We start from the raw sequence: 24,364 nt of genomic DNA, 5'->3' as shown, positions 1-24,364 counted from the left end.
TTTTGGCGTCGGGGTTTTAAGGAGTCGGCCATTTGATATTTTCCCTGCTTTAACCTTAAATTTAATTTTCATTTTGAACCCTGTAACTTTTATTTTGCTCAATAATTCCCCTTCCCTTTTTAATCAATGCCACTTTATAAATAAAAACCAAAGGAAAAAACAATTGTTTATGCCACACATATTGAATAGGGCTATAAACGAACCAAATATTCAGCAACTCGTTTGTGAACCGTTTAATAAAAAGTTCATTTATGTTCGTTTATTTAATAAATTAACAAACATGAACATATTTTTTCTTTGTTTAGTTAAACTAACGAATATGAACAATGGTTCGATCATTTATGTTTGTGAGCATTCGTTTATTTATGTTTGTTTTACGCTTGTTTGTATATACTATAAGGGTACCCACGCAATGCAACGAAATACATATTGGTTTTAATGTTTCATTTTATTTTTTATCCCAGTTGATGTTATAGTATGGTCTTATACGATTTTGAAAAAACGATGATGTTTTTTTTTTAATAAAATATAAATTTGAAGATAACATAAAGATTTGTCAAAAATATATCGATATCGGTATCAAGTTAACTATTTAAAATTCATATTTTTGTATAATTTTTTAATTCAATTTTTTTATTATAATTTAATTTAGGTTCAATAACAAAGTCATTTATATTTGGTTTAATAATATAATTTGTTATAACTCGATAATTATCCTAATCATATTTTAGATTTTTTATATTTTAAAATAAAATGTTTATCCTTTATTTGATTATGTTTATTCATAGTTAGTTATACGAATTTAAACATGGAGCTTTAATAAGTTGTACTTATTCATAATTACTTGTAATTTTGAATTTTAAGTAATATGCATCAATATGCAGTACTTCATGCATAAAATGGTTTTTAAGAGTTTTTTTGTCAAATGTTTTATAATATAGTATAGATAAATAGATTTATGTATCGTGACATTAATATGTAAAATCATTAATCAAATTCAATTTCTATAATCCATTTTTGTATCTCTCTTAAGTTTAACGGAATTTTCATTTTGTTGTGCTATTTTTGAGGAACGTAATGAAGAGCGACAGTGGTTGCTTTTTGTTCATTTACTTGTGTTCGTTTGTTTAGCATCTTAACAAATGAATATAAACCAGCATGAACAAGTACATTTTCTTCATGAACGAACATGAACACAAAAATTTATGTTCGTATTATTGATTCGTTCGGTTTGTTTACAACCTGATAGTAAGGTGTTATTCGATTGTTTTTTTCATTAACATGTCTGTACAAATTAAGCTGTTGTATGGTTTATATTCAGAGTTTTGAGGTCATATCTAGTATTCAGCGTTTTCTAAACAACTTGAACAACAACAAAAAATACAATTTTAACCTGTCTAGATTAAGCATATGGTTGTAACGAACCAAACAAACATGAACGAAGCCTTGTTCATGTGCGTTCATTTAACTAAAACAAACAAACTGGCGATCATTAACAGCAAACGAACAAAAAATAGTGTTCATGTTCGTTTATTTTGAAAATGTGTGTATTAATATTCGTTGGTTAAAATGTTAAATGAACGTAAACAAATAGCTTAAAATAACTCCTGGTATCGGTGGAGATGAGTAAAACCATCAATTTTAATTTATTATTTTTAAATGTTAACTGTTTATTATATTATAGTAATTATAAATATAATTATTTTAATTGCTAATTTATTATCATCGATAAAACAAACATAAATGAACGATGAGACTTTTGTTCTTGTTCATTCGTTTAACTAAATAAACAAACAAAAAATTTGTTCATGTTCGTTCGTTTATTAAATAAACGAACTTCTCACCAAATAGTTCGTTAAATGTTTGGTTCGTTTACAGCCCTAATTAAGTATAGGGGTGAACACGAGTTGGGTTGGTTGATTTATAGGTGTTTAAATAACTCAATCAGATGTTTGTGGTTTGAAAATTTTCAATCCAATCCAACCGAACCCAAAACCGTGCAGGTTGAGTTGGCTGATTTATAGATGTTTAAATAACTCGATTGAATGTTTGTGGTTTCAAAATTTTCAATCCAACCCAACCCAAAACCGTACAGATTGAGTTGGATTGGGTTATGTTGATTAGATTCAGGATACAAGATATTCATGTACTTGTTATTTATCAACTAAAACACACACACACACACACATGGTATCTTTCATTTACATATTGTTAGTTTTTATTATTAAGTCGTTTTCCGCGATTGTATACCCATAATTTTCTTGTTTTTCTCATATGGATAATCAGATATTTTAAGAAATTTTAACAAAGTTTTCAAGACTTTTGACCTTTTAAGGGCGTGCGGCTTGTTCAGGTTGGATTGACTGATTTAAATGCATTTGAACAACTCATCTAATGACTGTGATTTAAAAATTTCAACCTAATCCACACAAACAAAAGTTAAACCTAATCCAACCCGATGCTTACAGTTTGGACCGTTCAGTTTTTTGTGCACCCCTAATTAAGCATCGATTAAAATAACTATTTAACCAATAGATGTGCAAAACAGTTCCCACCTCAAATCCACAAATTCATTTTAAACGAAGAACATTGGAAATTACATGACCAAATGCACAGAGAACAATTTGCGGAAAATAACAGTGTACATAATATATAATGTATACATTTACAATAATTTATATAAATCAATTGTAAAAGGTAAAAATGACGACCATATCTACCAGTTCCTTTCTACATGCACCAAACTAAGAGCAACCCCAATGGTCGGTTCACGTATGAGATGGAAAGTCCATAGACCACATTTGAAAGTCCATACCATTGAGGAAAAAAGGTTTATGTACCACGCACGAGGAAACGGTTCTTGTGCGAGTACCGCTTCTCTCATTGGATTAATGGGGTCCACTTGTTAAAATAATAATAAAAACGTTAGAAATTTATATATATTTTTTACTTATTAAATTAACTGATCTTAATGAAAAAAACAGTTAAAACTATAAAAAAAAATTGTATTTGATTCCCTAGTTATTTTTACCTTATTAATTATTGTAATTTTTAAATTTTATTGTTACTTAAGCTTATTGTAATTTTAATTATTCACAATTTTAAATTATTGTTATTTTAACTTATAAAAATATTTAAATGTTATTTTTAAATTATAATAAGTATTTTTTACTTGTTATTATTCTATTATTGTAATTTTTTATTATATAAACCATGAACTGATCTATAATTGAGAATGAAAGGTTTATGAAATGTGTGAGAGAGAATAAAAACTGATGTGACAAAATTACGAACCTCTAAAGAGGTTCATGACTGTAGATGCTTTAAGGAAGCAACACGACAAGTTTACACAATTATATATATATATATATATATATATATATGATATATTATATTAAAAGGTAATGTTTTCTTCATCTTTATCTTTAACATATCATATACTCTTATGATCGTCATCTTTGAACACTTTTTTTTCTATAATGTTATTTAATTCAACCTTATTTGAGGTTGTTTTCAATAGGGGTGTTCGCGGTCTGGTTTGGACGGTTTAACGCCTTAGACCACAAACCAAACTGTAATGGCGGTTTATAAAATTTTCAAACCGAGCGGTTTGACATCAAGTGTCCAGACCGATCAAACAAGACCATAAAATGGCGGTCTGGTCTGACCGGTTTAGACGGTTTGGGTCTTTAATGGACTTTAAATATCAAACTTAAAAAAACATATATAATTTATAACTTTAGATTAAATATCCATTTTGATTATGTTAGATGCTAGATTTTATGTTGGGTTTAGGGATATATTTGAGCTATATCCCATAAGTTAAAAAATTTGGACTTGCTAATACTAAAATAAATAATTAAATAATATATATATATTTGGCGGTCGGTTTGATCCAAACCGCCCAAAAAAGGTTATGGACCGCAAACCGAACCAGACCGTCCGGTTTTGCTATTTTCCAAACCAAACCAAACCGCTAGACTGCTCAAACCGCCAAAAACGGTCTGGTTTGACTTGGTTCGACCGGTTTGAGCGGTCCAACAGTTTTTTTGAACATCCCTAGTTTTCAAGCATGTCGTTGATTTCTCAATTCATCATAAAACAAGGATACATATTTCGTGTGAATAAGAAGTATTATGGAAAAGGAAGAAATGTGAGATTTTAAAATTAGTATAGAGAGAGGGGCGTGTGCGGAGGAAGTGTGTCAAGGAACCTGATTTATCACGTATAGATGTACAGTAAATATTAGAAGTGTACTCGCATAATGCAACATGATATATTTTGATTATCAAGTCGAGAAGTCGAACTGTAAATTATGTTTCATATTTATTCTATTCGTTGCCTGTTTAGAAATTTTTTATGGATTTGCAGTTTTAAGAGAGTGGGAGAGCTTTCAATTGGTTATCAACTATACAAAACTTTGAAAATCAGTATAATCCATATCATATTATTATAATTTTAATTTTATCAGAAAAAAATAATAAACATGTCAACAAAATTTAAAAAACAACTAGAAAAAACATATGCTTTTATAGGATTTGACCATTTGGGTTTCATCTTTTCCACTTTATGAGCTAATGGGTCGTTTACAAAACACTTATCCGATAAATGCTTATTGGTAAAATTTAACACCATCACTTTTTTACCCGGTAAGATTTTATTCTACCAAAACGGCATTGGATATAACAATTTACCTGGTAAGTGCTAACCGTGGTAAGAGTTATCGTCTCCACTTACCGGATAAGACTATTGGTCCTTGGCTCGCTCTTACTGGGTAAAGTTCTTGGTCCTTGCCATATTTTATTCCGTAAGGTAATGTGACTTGGTAAGCACTTACTCGGGTAAACGTTTGTAAACAACCCCTAAATGTGAGTTGGATCGCTTAGCCATGCTTCATAATTGGAAAAAACGAACACAGTAAAAATACATGCCACTCGGCCAAAGGAAGATGATGAAGGCTTTGTAATACCCTTTCAATTGACATAGACCCAAGTAATATAGTAAAATGAAATTATTTGGAGTTTTGAGAAAATAAATAAATCCATGGAAAAACTATGAATAAAATATCGATAAAAAATTGATTACCGAGTACTGACATTCCCAACCGGCCTGACACATAACTGCCTCCAAAGATATAAATGTGAGGGAGACATTTTTTTGGTTCCTTTAGCGGCTAAGGTTAGCAGACCAGCCTATGATTGAATCCATGACATGTCTTGTATATGAGCAAAGTCATCCCACCTGTTTGTCAACTAAGCTACAAACCAAAGGTTAAAGCATTAATCAGACTTAAAATCTAAAATGAGGTTTACATAGAAAAACAAATCTAGTATTTTACCTGAAAATAAAACATCAATATGCACAACAAATTAAAATGAATAAAACACTTATGTTTTATATAACTTGTTTGATTAAGATATTAATTATACAAATACATTTTTTAAACTAGAAGAGTACTCGTACAATGCAGCGAGATATATCTAGATTTTAATTTTTCATTTAATTCATTTCTCTGTCGATATAATATGGTTTTACGTGATTTTAGGAAATGATAATATGTTTATTTTTAAACAAATTATAAAATTGAAAAAATATATATATATATTGATATTAATGTTAAATTAACTATTTAAAAGTTCTCGTTTTCTGTGTAATTTTTTTAATTCAATTTTTTATTATAAATTTAATTTAGATTTAATAACAAAGTAATTTATTTTTGTTTAATAATATAATTTTTATAAAGATGATAATTAAGTATATAGTTAAAACTCAATGATTATTCTAATTATATTTGAATTTTTTATATTGAAAATGAGATGCTTATCCTGTATTTGATTATGTTTATCTAAAGTTAGTTACACGAATTCAAAAATAAAGATTTAATAAGTTGTACTTACGCACAGTTTACTTGTACTATTGAATTTTAAGTAATATCAATAATATATTATAAAACATTTGACAAAAACTCTTAAAAACCACTTTTTATGCGTAAAATACTGTTTATTAATGCATATTACTTACAACTCAAGATTACAAGTAGATTGTGCGTAAGTACAAGTTATTAAAGATTCATATATGAATTTGTGCAACTAACTGCAGATAAACATAATCAAATACATGATAAACATCTCATTTTAAATATAAAAAAATCTAAAATATAATTAAGATAATCATTGAGTTATAACAGGATACTTAATTATTATTTTTTATAAAATGTTATATTATTAAACAAAAAATAAATTATTTCATTATTAAACTTAAATTAAATTATAATAAAAAAATAAATTAAAGAAATTACATAAAAAATGAGAACTTTTAAATAGTTGATTTAATATTAACATTGATATATATTTTTTTCTTTAAATTTTTATGATAGCTTCAAATTTATATTTTATTAAAAAATAAAATCATTAATGTTTTTTTAAAAACACAAAATCTGTATTATAACATCGATAGAGACAAATAATAAAATAAAATATTAAAATCGAGATAGGTCTCGTGGCATCGTGCGAGTACTCTTCTAGTACATTAATAAACAATATTTCATGCATAAAAAAATATTTTTAAAAGTTTTTGTCAAATATTTTATAATATTTTTTTAAAATGATGATTTTCAAAAGCAATTTCCTAAAAATATATATTTATTTTTATGTAAAATTTAAATTGCTTAAAAAAAAAAGAAAAAGAAAATGTTGATGTTTGGTGAGGAACAAGTAGGATGGAGAAATAGAAGGAGTTTGGATTCGAAAAGGCCACAAACACAAACCGTTTGCTTGCGTTTGCTTCTTTTCTTTCTCCCCTTGGTCAAACTCAAAGTGGGAAGACGGGAAGCGAAGCGAAGTGGGAGATCTTTTGGCGCCCTTTCCTTTAACTTTCGCCCATTTTCGCCTTCCAAGATTCTCATACCTTTGTCTCTCTTACGCCACTACGCAATTTCATCCACCACAATGGCATCCGGGCAACACTTATCTGCAATTAAGGTATGTGATTTCACCAAATTTTGAATTTATTTGAGCTATTAACTTGATTTTCCTACCAATTTGAGTCAATTTTGTGTCGTTATTAGGGTGCGAAAGTGCTTATGGTTGGTGCTGGTGGTATCGGCTGCGAACTTCTCAAAACCCTAGCTCTATCAGGTTTTCATGACATTCATATCGTAAGTCAACCATGAGTCTTTTTTTTTATATTATTATTATATTGTTCAAGAGTAATTAGTGCTTAGTGTTTACTCACTGTTTGGTTTACAACTTTTAGGGTTTAGTTTCTTGGTTGATTTTTGGTGAAATGGTCCTCTACACTTTCAATCGTATTCAATTACATAATTTAACCACATTTTTTTTTATCAATCACATACTTATCTCCTCATAATCGTTCGAGCACGTCATTTCTGTCTTGTTTTAATCAAGTCAAGGAACATAAATCGTCTAAATGGTTAACATCAAATTGTTATTCCCCTTGTCTCTTGTCCTAAAACTAACCATTTATGTCCACTAATTTTGTTTCCTTTGGATGAAAATAATGTAATTGGTATAATTTTGACTCCGAGAATAGAACTATGTCTTTGATATTTGTTGTTGTTGTAGTATGTGTTGAAAAAAGCATGATTCAAGTATTTTGCCTGTGTGAGAATCAGGGACATGTTGGCTTTATTAAATGTGCATAGATAAACCCAATTGCAATAAAACAGTATGGAAATTAGTTAGAGCAACATACAATGGATTTTTAGGTCCACATTTTTATTCTTATCATAGACTTCCAAGGTGTTGACCAAGGTATTTATGAAACCAAGGTTGAAGATGCAGTTTGAAAAGTTGGCTCCTCTTTGTTTTAAATATATTCACGCTTTTGTTTTCTAACCACTTCTAATTTTTGGTGATTCATCTATTGTTAAGAGTTAGACCTCAAGCCTTAATACCTGTTATTTGCATATATGACCTTAATACCTATTGGGGAATGTATCTGAAGGGTATCCATGCAGCTACACTCATTATGCTTTCTATTGTTTTTTGGTTTTGATGTTTTTATTCTTAATATTTGTCACCGTTAGGCTAACATTTTTTTTCTTAAAAATTACAAATATGTGGTGGAAATACAAAGTGGTCTGAGTAGAGAGATGGCTACTCCATGCATCCTTCTCACTCTCATGCATGACGGTACACAAAGATTCTCATTAGGTTGGTAGTTGAATATAGTTTGATCAGAGCATGAATAGAGCAACCAATCTAAGGTAGGTTGGTCATTTAGAGGGGGGGACTTATATCTTGTTTCCATATAGTCTAGATCTGTTTAGTTATATTTCTACATTTTGATGGCATAAAGTTGCCTAAAGAAACCACTGGTCCCAAAAACAAGCTCAAGTGATTGCTCTTAATTGTATAAAATAGATATGGCTTCACGCTACTGTTAGTTATTTCTCTCTACAAAACTTCTTCTGATTCTTCTGAAGATTCAGAGAAGTCTTCCAATGTTGGTGACTAAATGGATTGCTTTCATAATGATATCTTCCATTCACCCACTAGGGTGTGGTATCCTGGGCCCTCTGGAAAAATGATAACGGGACTAATAACTGAATGGGTTGCTTTGAAGAGGGGGATGGGAAGGGTCCATACTCTCTTGCTGCTCAGTGCCACCTCTGTGGGTCGAGGGATCCTTCTCCTTCCCCCTCTTCAGACTTCAATTTGTATTTTTTCATAGAAAAATCTCTGGTCAATGATAGAACAAGATCCATTTTGCATCATATCTAAGGGATTCCTTGGTTTGGGTCGAAGAAGTAATGCCACTTGATCTTTATCAAACTGACTGCATTTTCGTGAGGATCCCATCAGAGTGCTTTTTGCTTTTAATAGGCTGCCACGTATCACTGGAACTATATTCCTGGACATAAATGCAACATTGTATTGCACATAGGCTAGAGCTTTCATCAGCCATACAATGCAAAGTAGGTGATTGACTAGCAAAATTTAGAAATTAGAAGATGTCAAGTTGTTCTTGCAAAGGGATTGGCTTACTTAGCTGAAGTGAGGCTCAAGATAAATAAAACGACCTAGAAGGGAGGTCTTAGTGCTACTGTGCTTGGCATGTGAACATTAGGGGATGTGATATGCATAAAGGAAAATAAGGTTGTAAGGCTGAATTTAGGTTATATATATGTGTGTGTGCGTTCTTATGTAAAATGATTTGATGAGATATAACAAGGTTATAAATGGCATGAGGTGTGGAATGGCAGTGAAGTCATGCCTCGAGTCTTAGGAGACGCAACGTTCTTCAAGGCATGGCTTAAGGCGGCAACTGTGTATATGTATATATAATATATGCATATATGTTATTACTCAGTGATATTGAACAATTTAAATTCATATAAAAAGAAGAAAATTAATATGATATATAGTGCTTACAGAAAGTGTAAGACTTGAAGTTAATTTTTTTAGAAGTCAAAAAATTCAAAAGTTAATTAAAACAACGCTGCTTGGCGGCACCACAACAGCTTTTCACCTTAAACAGCCACTATGGTGGTTAACAGGACGTGGGAGATGTGCCTTGCAGCCATGACGCCTCTTTTGGAACATAGGATATACCACAAGGGCCAACAATTAAGACAGTTCTTTGTATTATTCCACTCCCATGCTTTAATGTCATATGCCTTTTCTGTAATTTTTTTTAAAGTATATAATATTTATATACGGCAAATGCAACAAATAAACTCACACACCCTCCTCACCTATGGTGAGGTTTGAACCCTTGACCTCCTAGAAGGCCAAGGGCCCTTTGGTGCTGTTTTGTAAATTGTTGGTTATTATTTGTAATTTGACCTTGATCTAGGGTTTGCTCCCAGCACTTGCTTTCTTTTACAAATATTTTAGCAATAAATGTTCACATTGCTATGCAGGGTTGGAAAGATGTGCTGTTAGTTTTGAGTAATAAGATGTTAGTGAAGACAACTTGTAGGGCATTTAAGTATGGAATAGTAAAATTTCATTGGCCTAAATAAATTGAGATAACCAGGTGTGATCCATATAAGCGTTGATTTCTCTGTGCTTCCTAAATTCTTTTTCTTATAACCCGGATCATTCAAGTGGTGTTTGGCAAGCTCTTTCAGCTCTGAGCTTACATCCTGCACCTGCCGTCTTATCCCTGTAATGCTTATAGTACTTTCAATATTTTGTAATCCCCCTTGTTGGTTATTGAGCAATGTGTATCGATAAAGCTGGATTTGTATGATATTAGTTGATATGTGGGTTGGGTTATCTCTATGAAACATTTTTTCTCTCATTAGTCTGGACGAAAGCTCATAAATTTGATTACTTTGCCGGGGAAGTCTTTTGGTAATGGTAATGTTCTCTTGTGACGTGGGCATTGTGGGTCTGAACCATGGAAGAAGCTGCTTTGGAAGTGGAGGTATTGCCAACTAAGATAGGTCCTGCACATGTCTCTTCAGTAGCAGGAGCCTATTTCAGTAGATCTTAAAGTTGTAATTGTGTTACATGCAGAGTCATGTTAGACTACTGTACTCTTGGTGTCGATTGTATGGAAGTTTTTTGTTTCTCATGCATTTGATATGATGCTGTTAAGGTTTTAACCTCTCATTTTGTCAACTGGTGTATTTAATTGCAGATTGACATGGACACAATTGAAGTTAGCAACCTAAATAGGCAATTCTTATTTCGTCAATCACATGTTGGTCAATCAAAGGCAAAAGTGAGTAGATACTGTTTATTTCTCATTGCTGGTTGATTACTTGTTTTTTAATATATTCTTTATGTTTTCAGGTTGCTCGTGAGGCTGTGCTAAGATTTAGGCCTCAGATTAGCATTACACCTTACCATGCTAATGTCAAAGATTCTGATTTCAATGTTGACTTTTTCAAACAATTCAGTGTCGTTCTGAATGGGCTTGACAACTTGGATGCTAGGCGGCATGTGAACCGCCTCTGCTTGGCAGCTGATGTTCCCTTGGTGGAAAGTGGTACTACTGGCTTTTTGGGGCAGGTAATTGCTTGTAAGCTTTGTCTTCAATTTTTGAAACTTCAAAGCTTTGACTTACTGCCGAGATTGCCTCAAGTTCAGTCAGTTCTCTCTTTTATGTGTCAATGGCTCTTTTGTTATGTCCCATTTCATTACGATTTCTCACCTGACTTCCTACCAGACTTGCTTGTTTGATCATTGCATCTTTTCCCTCTCTCTGTATATGGGTTGTGTTTATTATTCTTGTGTGGCTTACATTTTGTATTTGTGTAGGAAAGTTGCATGCAAGAGGGCTTGTTCACGTCTTCACATTAAATTCTTTATAATTCACAGGAACCTTTTTGTCAGGAAATTTGACGAAGAAAATGAACCAGATTGATTAATCTTGGTCAACACTTCTTACACAATCAAACAACTCCTTGCATTGTTTATGCCAAGAATATGCATACAATGCTACATTGATATTTTGTTACACATACAGCGACCATGTACTGTTTGAACTCTATATCTTGCTATTAGAAGATACTTAGCTGAGATTAAAGTGATTTGCTTACATCTACACTTGAAGAATTTACGTTGTTAATTAGAACCATTATCATTGAGTTTTGTGAATTGTCTTTGAACACTAGTCTTGGCATGTCAATTCTCATAGCTACAGAGTGGGAAATGAGTTGGTACAGAGGTCTCAACACACAATAAAAAGAGTAGCTTCTGGAAATTAATATTGTGGGGCTAGCTGCTAGCACTTGTTATTTTAGTTGCTTCCGACTCTTCTACTATTTGCAAATTTCGTTTCATATCATGTTACTTCTATAATGCAAGTCTCGCTGGCATCTGAAAACATCATGGTTCTTTCTGTGAAGGCCCCCTGGAACTGACAGCTGGAAAATTGGCTGTCAAGCTATCAAGAAAGCTTCTTCCAAAATCTATATATTTGACAGATTATGACATCATTTAGTGAGATTATGGAGTAGTTTGCTCCGGACTCATGTTACTATGTAGCTGGTGTTATTTTGGTGTTTTATTTCTAAACCCTACTGTGCTTCTTACCTTACATTATGGTTTTAGCAAACTCATAGCTCCTACCTTGAGAAAAAAATGTTATTTTTCTTCTCAAAGTTGTCTTCTAACTCGCGCTTTCAATTTTCTACACTGGAGATGGCTAAACCATATCAAGTGGTGTTCTCTCCATTTCCCTTCAACCCGTGCCACCCTATCTTTCTTCTGCATGCCTCTTTTTTCAGTTCTATGACTTCTATCCCCTGATATTTGGCTACACATCCACATCAACATGTGCATATACTTCACATGGTCACATCCATGCAACCTGTGTACATGCTGACTTTAGTGGCCCAAAATTTGCCTTGTACATCATAGCAGATGAACGAGTATTATAGGATCTACTGTAAACTTCAGTGGGACTCTTCAATCATCTAATACTTCTGCAGCTTGTTTCATCCACCATGCTCTTTGTGCATGGCTAACTTCATAATGCATCTCTTGGTTTTCCACATCAACATGTGCATATACTTCACATGATAACATCCATGCAACCTGTGTACATTGGCCCAAAATTTGCCTTGTACATCATAGCAGATGAAGGAGTATTATAGGATCTACTGTAACTTCAGTGGGACTGTTCGATCATCTAATACTTCTGCAGCTTGTTTCATTCACCGTGCTCTTAGCGCATGGCTAATTTCATCATGAATCTCTTGGTTTTCATGTACCACTATCCCTAAAAGCAAAAAGGTGTCATTCCTAACCGCTTCGTACCTGTAAGTGACAAAGAAGAAACTAGAAAGAGGGTTCTAAATTCTTTTGTGTGTGTTCTCAGTAGCTTATATATGGCATTTCTTTTGAAGTCTGACTTAGTTCAATGTGGGTAAAGTGTTGACGCTGAGGCTGCTTGGAGCTTGGGAAAAATAAGTCTATGACGCTATATCAATCAATATCATATCATCAGTGAAAAGCATACTCCACACATATCATCTTGAATGTACTTCATAGGATTGTCCATAATTAAAACATAAAGACGAGGACTCAATGCTCATTTTTGGTGTAATCCTATAGTAATACCGAAAGCATCTATCTTGCGGTCACATGCTTTCAAGCTTGTTGCTATGCCATCATAAGTTAGTCATGTTCACATGCATTGTAGGTACTTTGTTCTTCTCGAGAGCCGACTACTTCTCTTTCCTTAGCACACGTCTTCTCTAGATCAAGAAAATCATATGTTAAATTCTTTTTACATCCTTTTGTCTCTCCTTGAACTGTGTAACTAGTATGAAGCACTGTAACTAGCTACCATTTTATATTGAAACAGGACCCACCAGAAATACTACAAAGCATTTTTGGAAATTTAATCTTTTACTAATAAGTTTGGGCCATATGCGTTTTACCTTTTGGAATTCTGTGATTATATTGTTGGTTGAGGCATGCTGAGCATCAGTTTTTAGGGATAAAAAGCAATGTGACTTCAAAGTTATTTGGATGAAGATTAAATTTTACTCCTTTGTTTAGCTATATTATTCTTTTTAGCGAGGGGTAATGCATACATAGCATAAATACAACTTTTTTCGTCTGTAAAATTAGAAAAGAGGTTAGGTGGGAAATTTTCTGTATTTTCTTTTGTTGCGACTAGTACGTTTCTTGACTAGGATGTGATGGGAAAATTCTCTTATTGTGTTCTAATTTATTTCAGGTCACTGTGCACATCAAGGGTCGGACGGAATGCTATGAATGCCAACCAAAACCAGCTCCGAAGACTTATCCTGTGTGTACTATTACAAGTACTCCATCCAAGGTAATAATACTACCCTCCTGAATATAGTTTGAAGGCTTGGTTGCACTTACTGGGACATGCATGTAATTTCACAAGTCAGAACCCATCCACTCTGGTGAATGCTATTTGACTTCTAGCCTGCTTTTATATAACGTAATCTATATTATCACGAAACCCTATTTCCTTTTCTATCTGTTATATGGAATTATGGATTATTGTTGTGATGTGTCGCGTTCTTGCAGTTCGTTCACTGTATTGTATGGGCGAAAGATCTGCTTTTCGCAAAGCTCTTTGGAGACAAGAACCAGGATAATGATCTTAACGTGCGTTCTAATGATTCTGCTAGCTCGTCAGATCATTCAGAAGATGTTTTTGAACGCAAAAAGGATGAAGATATTGAACAGTATGGAAAGCGAATTTATGATCATGTCTTTGGTCATAATATCGAAAGTGCTCTGTCCAATGAGGAGACATGGAAAAACCGCAACAAGCCAAGGCCTATATATGTTAGAGATGGCCTTTCTGATGATCTTCTTCAACAGAATGGAAATGTAGACAAAATTCCAGCAACTGATAATTCATCTGCATTGTCTGCAATGGCATATCTGGGTTTAAAAAATCCACAAGATATCTGGAGCCTTAAGGAAAATTCAAGGATTTTCTTTGCAGCACTGAAATTGTTCTTTTCGAAGAGGCAGAAGGTCTGAATCAATTGTTTGGTTCTGAAGCAAGTTCAATAATGTTTTATTTGTTTGATCATTTTCTTTTTCTCTCCTGTAGGAGATTGGAAACTTGAGTTTTGACAAGGATGACCACCTAGCTGTAGAATTTGTTACTGCTGCTGCAAATATCCGAGCAGCTTCTTTTGGGATTCCCTTGCATAGCCTTTTTGAAGCAAAAGGTATTGCTGGCAATATTGTGCATGCAGTTGCAACAACAAATGCTATAATTGCAGGATTGATTGTGATAGAAGCAATCAAGGTGCTGCAAAATGATTCAAAAAGCTGTAGGTGGGCAGTCTTCCTTATTTGCCGTTTAAGTGAAACTTGCTTTCAGTAAAACATTAAAAGCCTTACTGGTCTCTCGCCCTTGACATAACCTTTTTTTGCAGAATGACTTATTGTCTTGAACATCCATCAAGGAAGATGCTTCTTATGCCTGTGGAGCCGTTTGAGCCAAACAAAGCTTGCTATGTATGTTCTGAGGTAAGTTTCAACATTGGCATTTCCAGAGATGGATCTTTAAAAACTTGTGGTGCAGACACTGTTTAATATATATATCATAATCAAATGAGAACCACAAAAAGGTTGAGAACCGCGAAAAACACTAAAATGCACACACATGATTACTAGTTCTCACAGTTCTCAACCTTTTTTTTGTGGTTCTTGGTAGATTAATTCTCTCTCTCTCTCTCTCTATATATATATATATTTCATGGTGTGGGATTATTTACTTTATTAAATTCATGGATCAAAATCTTGCAGTCTATGGCCATGATTGGCAACCATAAGCTAGCTTATTTTTTAGCTTTTTGAATAAAATCTTCCTAAGGGTTTTGTTCCCTTTACAAAAAGAAGCTAGTTTATAAGCTAGCTCTTTAAAAAGCTACTTCAGATGGTGTTTTAATAAGCTCCAGGGGCTTTGTTTTTTTTTTTTCTTCCAATTCTTCCCCTTATGTTTTAGAATCGAGTAATTTTTCAATAGTCTTTTAATATTTTACATTGTCATCTAGCTTATCAACTACCTTCTTTTACCAAACATGACTAGTTTATTAGCTAGTTTATCTTTCAACATGACTAGTTTCGCAGAGTTCTTAACCTATTTCATGGCTTCATAGTTCTTAACCTATTTCTTGTTGGTTCTTCATTTATCTCGTGTATTAAAACTAAATTGATCTAATTTGGTTCAGACACCATTAGTGCTCGAGGTGAATACGCACCGTGCAAAGCTGAGGGATGTGGTGGAGAAAATTGTTACATCGAAGCTTGGCATGAATTTGCCATTAATTACTCATGGGTCTGGCCTTCTATATGAAGTTGGTGATGACTTGGAAGAAGATATGGTTGCTAATTATGCAGCGAACCTTGAGAAGGTATGTATTTTTGGCTTCTCATTCTTTAGCAGATTGTTTGTAATTTATTTATTGTTATATTCATATCCGTAGGTGTTATCTGAGCTTCCATATGCAATCACTGGTGGAACAATGATTCAAATTGAGGATCTCCAACAAGAGCTTGTATGCAATATCAATATCAAACATAGGTTTGTCTGACATGGCTGTTCTAAATTTTGTGCTTGACGGATTTATTGATGTTTATTGCTCTTGATCCACAAGTTTTATTTTAAGTATATGCTCCCTCCATCCCAGAATAATTGTCCATGATGAAAAAGGCCCACAATTTTAGAAATGTGTAATTATTACACACTCTAGTTAACTAAAAGAATTTTACCTAGTAATGAAAATTTCCATCTTATAATTAAAAGGCCCATTTGGCTCGGTGGCACTTGGGTTATCTATAGAGTCCAGCCTCTCATGATGTCAAGGGTTTAAACCTTATCAAATGTGAGGAGTTTGTGTGATTATTGTAGTATATAAATATTATTATACTTAAAAAAATAAGGGTAGAATTACAAAGTATGCACTAACTTCTGAAAACGGACAAATCAAGTTTTTCATCCCTGTGGTTTATTAAAAATTGTGATTTTTGTACCTGTGGTTTAGAAATTACGGTTTTTATCCCTATGGTTTGTAATTCACTGCTATGTTCGTCCTTATGATCTACAAGTGGTTTATAATTCGTTGCTATTTTGGTCCCTTGTACTTAAAGGTAGGAATTAGTCCAGGGGTGAAAATGGCAATAAATTGCAAACCATAGGGACAAAATTGCAATTTCAAAATCATAGGGACGAAAATCGAAATTATTATCAAACCACAGGGACGAATATCGTAATTTACTCTAAACTAAAATAGAAATATGAACACTTATTTTGGGACGAAGAGATAATATTTATATAAAACTCACGCACACTTCTCATCTATGGTGAGGCTTAGGTTGGGTTCTACCGGTAACCTGGGTCCCATTAGGTAAGACTTCTTTATTTTGCGGACATTGAATGGTATTTTGAATCATGTATACATACGTCTCTCAGGGAGGAATTTGACGAAGAGAAGGAACCTGATGGAATGGTTCTTCATGGGTGGACACAAGCTCCAGCAGTAAAAAATAAGGATACCACCACTAATACTACTAGTAGCAACAATGGAGCGAGCACATCATCTACATCCACGTTGGTTCCGAATGCCATGGAAGAAGATGATGAGCTAACGATACTAGAAACAGGAATCGAGACCATAGCTGCAGGAAAGAAAAGAAAGCTGTCTGACGTATCAAATTCTGAAACCCCAGTTCCCGCAGATGAAAAACGGGCTAAGAAGTTAGCTGAACAAGTAGAAGACGAGAGTGATGTGATTGTTATGCTGGATGATGCGAATGATGAGAAGATTTCAAGATAGTTGTCAAGTGGAGTGGATCCAGATTCTAATTCACGGAGACACCCTTTTTTGTTGCGGTTTTAGCTGATGGAGGGCTCAATATTAAAGGGTTTTTCGGTTTTTGGATTGTAACCCGGTTTTTTATTTCTTTTCTTTTGGTAGTTTATGTGGGTTTGAAACTTAGGATTTGGTTTTTGTGTAAGTAGAAGAAGGGATGGTGACAAGAGGGAGTTTTTGTTAAAAAAGGGTGATTAAATCCTGACAGTTGATTAGTGGTGGTAAGACAGGTAACGTAGGGTAGAAATATTATCTTGTCAAAACAAGGCCTTACAATTATATGCATGTACTTTATGACACTGTGTGACAGTTATTAGGCACCATTCCATACCCTTGATCAAATCGAAGGCTGCTTTTCGGTAGTTAGGGGATATTTACCAAACATTTACCTGGTAAACGCTTACTAGTATGAATCTCCGTTGTCTGGTAACATTCTCGATGATGAAAATTGTCGGTAACCACGAGTGACTCCTTTATCGGGATGGGTGGAATTGCTTTGGCATTCTGTCAATCGGTTTATGAAACAACTTGGGTGAAATAGGGTTCTATCGGGAAACTATGGATCTTGCAACTGCTACCCGGATAAGAGTCTTTCTTTCATTTACCTAGTAAAATTCTTGGTTCTTGTCATACCTCTTTGCAAGTAAGATTATCGGGTATTGTGATACTTGCCCGGTAAATGTTTGTTCGGTAAATCTTTTGATGCCATTTTAAAATCATGTTAATAGACCATTTAAACACAAAAACAAATCCATTTGCATGCATCGATGATCAAAATTTAAAATATAGGTCTGATGTTGGTTGTATTTTATCATTATAGTCCTTCCGTTAGTTTTAAAATTGTCTAACCATTACATTTTGTTTAACTATAACATAATTTCATCCTTAATAATACAAGGAGTAACGAATTTCTCCATCTCATAAATAAAATTAGAAGCAGAAGGTAAGCAACTATTATTTTGAAACAAATAAATATGAAAATTCAAACGCTTATTTTGAAACAAGAGAAGTAACATATCTTAGACTTCATGTCCAAAATAGTCACTCTATGCTTTGAGAATATAACACAAGTTTTGCATACATTTCACCGACCCAACCACAAACCCTAGGTTCGTGGAAGATACACTTTTGGTTGATATGTTGGCAGCAATGGCCAAAAAGAAATTTATGAGGTCAGAAGAGAAGAATACATACAGATGAATGCAGTGTTCCTGATTATAAACAGGAATTGATGCTGATGCTGATGATACTTTACACAAGTGTAAGTAAAAAAAGATGAATAAATCTAACTCCATACTATCATTTCACCATCAGCCTCTCTATATTATATATATATATATATATATATATATATTCCTTTTGATGAAGTGAAGCTGAAACTGAAACTGGAAACATGCTGTCCTGTCTTTCTTTTATGTTTCTCCATCTCCATCTCCATTTGACTACAAATATCAATCACCTGACCCTCATCATCTACTACCCAATGGAAAACCAGGAGCATTACAACCATACCAGCACACATAAACAAACAAATTTTCTTTTTTCTTTTTAATGTTTGTTCGTTAAGATGTTAAATTTATCATGACATCATTAGTTAACAATTAAAGGAATGGGAGGTAACAACTAAATTACAAACGGATTACTGAACGTTCTCAAACGTAAATGAACGAAAAATCTTGGTTCGTTATTAAATAAATGAACTTCCCGCTGAACGTCTACACCACTAAGAGCATCCACAATGGTTGGTCTTTTTCATCGGAGCTTTTTCCAAAAAAGTGGGACCCACAAGCCAAAAACAAACTTTCTGAGTGGTTCTAATTGCACAAGCAAAAAATAGGGTTTTTTTGGGGTCAGGAGCCTTTTCACAAGCTTAGGCGGCCAAAATGATGTATTGTGGATGCTCTAAGAGGAACTTGGCAAACATTTTGGGATGAAGCATGAAGGCAACTAGGTTAGTACCATACGATAAGCTATTATCGGGTGTCACTTACTTTCTGAGTGAGCATGGCAAGGACCTAGAATCTTTCCTAGTAAGGGAGAAGACTCTTATCCAATAAGCGTTTACCGAGTAAAAGACGCTTGCCAACAATTCATTTTGATGGCCAAGAATGTTAACTGATAAGGTACATAAGGTTGATACTCTTATCCTGTAAGTGTTTGGTAAACGATCCTTAAGTTGCACTTGTTCTACATTCCTCCATTTCAAGGTCCCATCTTCGTTACTAAGCATAAAACAATGGCCAAAAACCAAAAAGACCTTAAGCACCTGATATTGTATTTATACGAGACTCAAGTGGGGCGGTCATGTCCATGTAAAACGAAACAAATGAAAAAGAGAGCGAATTGTTTAGTTATCAACGCTCTAAAAATGTAAAAACAACAAATATGACACTCCTTAAAACATGATACTTTAAAAATATGCCACTATCATTTCAATTTCCATAAAACACGATACTATGCTTCTTAGGTTACACCATTAACGCACAACACTGCACCTCTCGATCCTAGACATTAGTATCCATATACCAAAGTTTTTTGGTCTCTGTTTTTAATTACAAATCCGGCACTTCTGTCCTACATGTTTTAGGATCAAAACAAATCTGATGCAGAGAAGTTGAAAACCACCACACCCGGTTGGACAAATGCGAACTTTGATTAACCATGTCATATGATATATATAGATCCTAATTATTTTAAAAGAAAGGCTAAATAACTTTATAACATTTATGATGGACAAAATGGGTACCTTTTAAAGTGAAAAAGTTCACTCCTTGCTCCAGAAAAATCTTTTTTTCCTACAACTGTTGTCTGACAAGGATCTGTTCCATTTGCTACCAAACGAGAAGTGTCTCCTTAAAAACGGTTTTCCATGTCCTGTAGAGCACTTCACGCTGGAACTTGAGCTCATCCTGGAGACACTACTCTTAAACACAACAGAATCACCATCCACCACCCTATTCCTTAATTTCTTGCTGATTTTAGCCTTTAAATCCATGTCTGTTGCAAGTGCTTTTTCTGACAACTTGAGAACCTTCTTTTCCCCAAAAGTACAAATGGGGCATGCTGGATCATACTTATGTATCTCAGGGGTCATACTCTCTAAACATTCTGCATGGTAAACATGGCCACAAATCAGAACAGCGACAATAGGGTACCCATTGGCAACTATGCCTTTTTGGCCTCTCCAAGCAGATTTTTCCGTTAAAAGCTTGGAGCAGACACCACAAATCTGCATATCAATGGAAGGAGATGAAGAAACCCTGCCACTTGATCTGCTAATCCTATCACGACTAAAGCTTAGAGAATCGCTATCAAAAGACCATCTATCTCTGTTAGAAGTTGTCGCGAGATCAGGAAAGGCAGGTATAGACCAACCGTCTGAAGATCCACCATGAGAACCCCTGTTTGATTTACTGCTCCACCCAGGGTGCATAAAAGGAGAACCCTCCTCAGATATCGAAAAATTAGGTGACATTATGCCTCGAATTCGGCTATCTGATACTTGACGTAGTAGATGATGTCCTGGGGAACGACGAGGCCACCTTGATGGGGTCAAGCTTGTTAGAGGCAGAAGATGACCTTGGGAAGAAGACAAAGGAGACGCCGAAAAGGATGAAACCGAATGCGTTGGAGTTAAAATTTTGGTTGGACACAGTTCCGAAGCTACCGGAGTTCTCCTTGACTCCTTCCCCTAAACATTGCATAAATAGTAAGGAAGATAATAATTAAACAGCACTAAGAAATTTGCAATTTCCAAAAAAATCCCCAAGCATTCAGTAACTCACCTCAGGAAGATTCTTAGAGTTCGATGGATCTGCAAGGACCAGTAAATGAATGTCATGTACAGCAGAGTATCTAGCTATTGTAAACTTTCCATAAAAAAAAAATAATGACGGTAAAGGAATTTTAATAACGGAAAAGTTTCCATAATCAACAATACTAAAAGAGAAACCAACTTCCCAATACGACTAATACAAGGTAGACAACCATAAACATACAAGTTGAAATAGAGTTGGCAAATTAAATAAAGGCAATGCCAGAGGTAAGAGAATGTCATTGTGAAATGGATAACAGTAATCAATATAGTTGCTGTATTTTTATCATGTAACCATTCAATATACTTGACATACGAAAATTAGCAAATGCACAACCACTAGGCTTTCAAGATCAACTACCTATGCCATCTATCTTCTACAAGTAGACAAAGACAAAGAATAAAGAAAAAATGCTCATAATAGAATAGGAAATGAAAGCAAGAAATCAAAATTATGAGCTGCTGCTCCTATGTGAATTAATTTGTATGGATATCTTTCTTATGGGAGAAGTTTAAGTTTGAACTTATATTATACACTAGATTAACCATATATAGAGTGAATCTACTTTCATAGAGAGACACTACGAAACCTTGCTTATTTCTGCATCCATTTTATAGCTTAACAATTGTAGGAAGTGCATGTTACAAATAAAAAATATCAACGTCCCTGCGGCTTTAGCCTAGCGAGTAAGGAGGTGGGCATCCTTGCAGAATAAGACATCAACCCTCAATCATGACTACACAAATTTCAAAATCTAATACTTATTTCCCACACAAATCCCCCAGTCTAGCGTCATGCCTCATATATGACAAGCAAGATGAGCTTGAAACATCCCAGTTCTATAATGACTGCTGCACCAAGTTCAACCTTCCCAAAAGTAGAATGTACCACCTTAGCTTAGTCAGCTAATTTTTGTAATGTTTCACAGCTATCCTTACATACATATGACTCCGAAGCAAAATGATCTACACATCACTATAGACTGCAGAAAGCAGCACACACAAGGAGAAAGTGCTTAGCAGTAAAGAATCCCAAGTTTCCATAAGCTTGTAAACTTGGGTCATTAACTACATGTCTAGATCAGCAAACCTGTCATTCTGTCAACATTGAAACTGACCAGCACACTGCACACATAAGCCATAATCCTCTCTAGTCAGATTTCTAGCTACTTGGACATGAGTAGTACATATTTACAGCACAGTTTCATAGATGGAAAGAGCTAGCAACATATTGATGCCAATATCTCATATAAATTATCTTCTGAATGCCATCATCTATATGATTAACCCTCATGAAATACATTTAAGATATATTTGAGCCCAACCCAATTTTGTTAACATAGTTTTCCTTGTTGAAAAGGTATGGAGGCCTACTTAAGCTGATTTGCAACAAAATTGAATTACATGCAATATTGAGAAACTACCAAGTGTTTCATGGAATAAAATTTAACTTTCAACAAAAGAAATGGCACACAAATGCTGATTGACTTCATCAATAACATCAACAAATTCTACCAAAGGCCTTACTTTCTAAAAGATGATGCTCCAGAAATTTATGATACTTGTGCCGAAACAAAGTTGGCCAATTACATGTAACTTAAGAGTAAACTGATCCATAATTATCACTAAGAACTTAACTTGATCTTTCTTGTTATCAGCTTAGAAGGAATACAATTATTCAATGTATTAGCATGTAAAGGTGTACCATGATATAGGAAATTCACACACACACACATACGTATATATAATATTGTGTGTGTTGCTCATACGTGGTTACACTTTCATTTATCTTAGTCACACCTAAAGTGATGCATTGCAGCTGTTCCATAACTGCAAGTATATTGAAAATAGGCGGATCTTTAATTTGATACATGGACTTAAACATCATATTCATCAGATCACATAGTTCACCATTATGTTTGTCGTATAAAGAGAGAAAGTTGGATGTAATGCTACAATTTTTGGGCAGATACTAGACTTCATATAATTTTTCAATATAATATTTCTAGTAGATATGGTCTTTATCCCAAAACCCAGAGCAGCGAAGCTCCTCCGCTCTACCAGGATTGGGAAGGGAAGTACATGACCCTTCCCTTGCACTTTGCCATCTATGACCTGAACCTGTGACCTTCCGGTCAAAAAGGACTACCTCGCCCGTTGTTCCAACACTCACCACAGTTATAGACAAATATTCATATTTAAAAAATAAGTTTGTGGGATTGTATTGAATAAACCATCAGATATCTTAGTTCTATTCTCTCAATAAGAACTGCCAGGACCAAGAGTCCTTCTACAGTACCTCAGGAGAAAATCCCTTCACATTGTGATATAGTGAGGGGCTGTTTGGCGGTTGCTGAATGGTTTGGTGCAGAATGGTTAAGTGGTCAGAATGGTTAAAAGGGCCAGAATGGTTAAGTGCTGAATGAAATAATGTTGTTTGGTAACTGTTCTCTGAATGACAGTAAATTACCATTTTAACCCTCTGAATGATTTAGTACTGAATGAAATAGAGCTGTTTGGCTGATATCTGAATAAAACAATAATTTTACAAAAATAACTACATATTTCATATTAATCCAAACAAACGTAACATTATTAGTKCGAAACAAGATTTCATATTAGTCCAACCAAACATAATTTTTCAAATTCAKGAATAAACAATAACATAACAATCCAAATTCCAACATAATAGTTTTTAACAATTCTTAATTTGACGGATTTAACATTRATTGATTCGCAATCTGGTCACGTAAATTAGTCATATATTGATTGTTTTGAGTGCCAAAAGGCATTCCATCCATGTCATCTTCATCGCCTCCCTCGATTCCTTCTTGTCCCTCGGCAATAAACATGGGGTCGTTGTCGTAATCCATGAATAACTGATCGTGGATATTGCATTTTCGTATAAAATTATTCACCGGTTCTAACCGCATCCACATTTTCCTATAGTCGGCGCTTTCACCTAAAACAAATAGTGCTACATCATGCAATGGTGCACCCCATCCAAGTCCCTCTAACTTCTTCAAGCAATCATCAAGATCATCTTTTGGTGCTCCAGAAGCAATGTTCCTCTGTTATTTAAACAGAAGATCTATAACAATCTATAAGAAAAAGTGATAATGGCAATCTTCAAAAAACCCCATCTAAACAGAATATCTATAGCAATCTATAAGAAAAAGTGATAATAGCAATCTTCAAAAAACCCCATCTATAAATAGTTGCATCTAAACAAAAGATCTATAAAGAAAAAGTGG

At 34.0% G+C, this 24,364-nt stretch overlaps 2 protein-coding genes across 12 annotated transcripts in view; one reads left to right on the top strand and one right to left on the bottom strand.

The window, feature by feature from the left end:
* The first annotated feature begins 6,747 nt into the window (after window positions 1-6,747).
* On the top strand, window positions 6,748-17,658 carry LOC112506190 (SUMO-activating enzyme subunit 2). Of its 3 annotated transcripts, XM_025110208.1 has the most exons (11): window positions 6,748-6,980; window positions 7,067-7,156; window positions 10,612-10,695; window positions 10,767-10,985; window positions 13,666-13,767; window positions 13,989-14,447; window positions 14,527-14,756; window positions 14,858-14,951; window positions 15,656-15,838; window positions 15,911-16,008; window positions 16,897-17,658. In XM_025110208.1, the coding sequence occupies exons 1-11, from the start codon at window positions 6,948-6,950 to the stop codon at window positions 17,258-17,260; spliced, it is 1,956 nt and encodes a 651-aa protein (XP_024965976.1). In that variant the 5' UTR covers window positions 6,748-6,947; the 3' UTR covers window positions 17,261-17,658. The 3 variants fall into 3 exon arrangements, with proteins under 3 accessions (XP_024965976.1, XP_024965978.1, XP_024965977.1); XM_025110210.1 differs by lacking the exon at window positions 6,748-6,980 and having other exon boundaries at window positions 7,092-7,136; XM_025110209.1 differs by lacking the exons at window positions 6,748-6,980; window positions 7,067-7,156 and adding an exon at window positions 9,758-10,395.
* A 983-nt stretch (window positions 17,659-18,641) lies between these two features.
* LOC112506642 overlaps window positions 18,642-24,364 on the bottom strand; it is an 8,845-nt gene continuing 3,122 nt past the window's right edge. For 7 of the 9 annotated variants that reach the window (XM_025110835.1, XM_025110836.1, XM_025110829.1 and 4 more), the window contains 3 exons: window positions 21,082-21,110; window positions 20,043-20,987; window positions 18,642-18,776 (listed from right to left, as the gene is read on the bottom strand). In XM_025110835.1, coding sequence (XP_024966603.1) covers window positions 20,061-20,987; window positions 21,082-21,110 — 956 coding nt within the window. In that variant the 3' untranslated portion in view covers window positions 18,642-18,776; window positions 20,043-20,060. The remainder of the gene's footprint in view (window positions 18,777-20,042; window positions 20,988-21,081; window positions 21,111-24,364) is intronic. The other 2 variants (XM_025110838.1, XM_025110834.1) reach the window with 2 other exon arrangements.

The sequence above is a fragment of the Cynara cardunculus genome, assembly GCF_001531365.2.
Source record: "Cynara cardunculus var. scolymus isolate 2C chromosome LG 2, CcrdV1, whole genome shotgun sequence".
In the NCBI taxonomy this organism is placed as follows: domain Eukaryota; kingdom Viridiplantae; phylum Streptophyta; class Magnoliopsida; order Asterales; family Asteraceae; genus Cynara; species Cynara cardunculus.
Note: the sequence above shows the minus strand (reverse complement) of the source record. Positions and strands in the feature narration are given on the sequence as shown.

Coding starts and splice junctions, on each gene's coding strand:
- LOC112506190 (XM_025110208.1), top strand. CDS start 6,948: ATGGCATCCGGGCAACACTTATCTGCAATTAAG. Junction 10,696..10,766: donor TTGGTCAATCAAAGGCAAAA/GTGAGTAGATAC, acceptor TTATGTTTTCAG/GTTGCTCGTGAGGCTGTGCT. Junction 15,839..15,910: donor ATGCAGCGAACCTTGAGAAG/GTATGTATTTTT, acceptor TCATATCCGTAG/GTGTTATCTGAGCTTCCATA.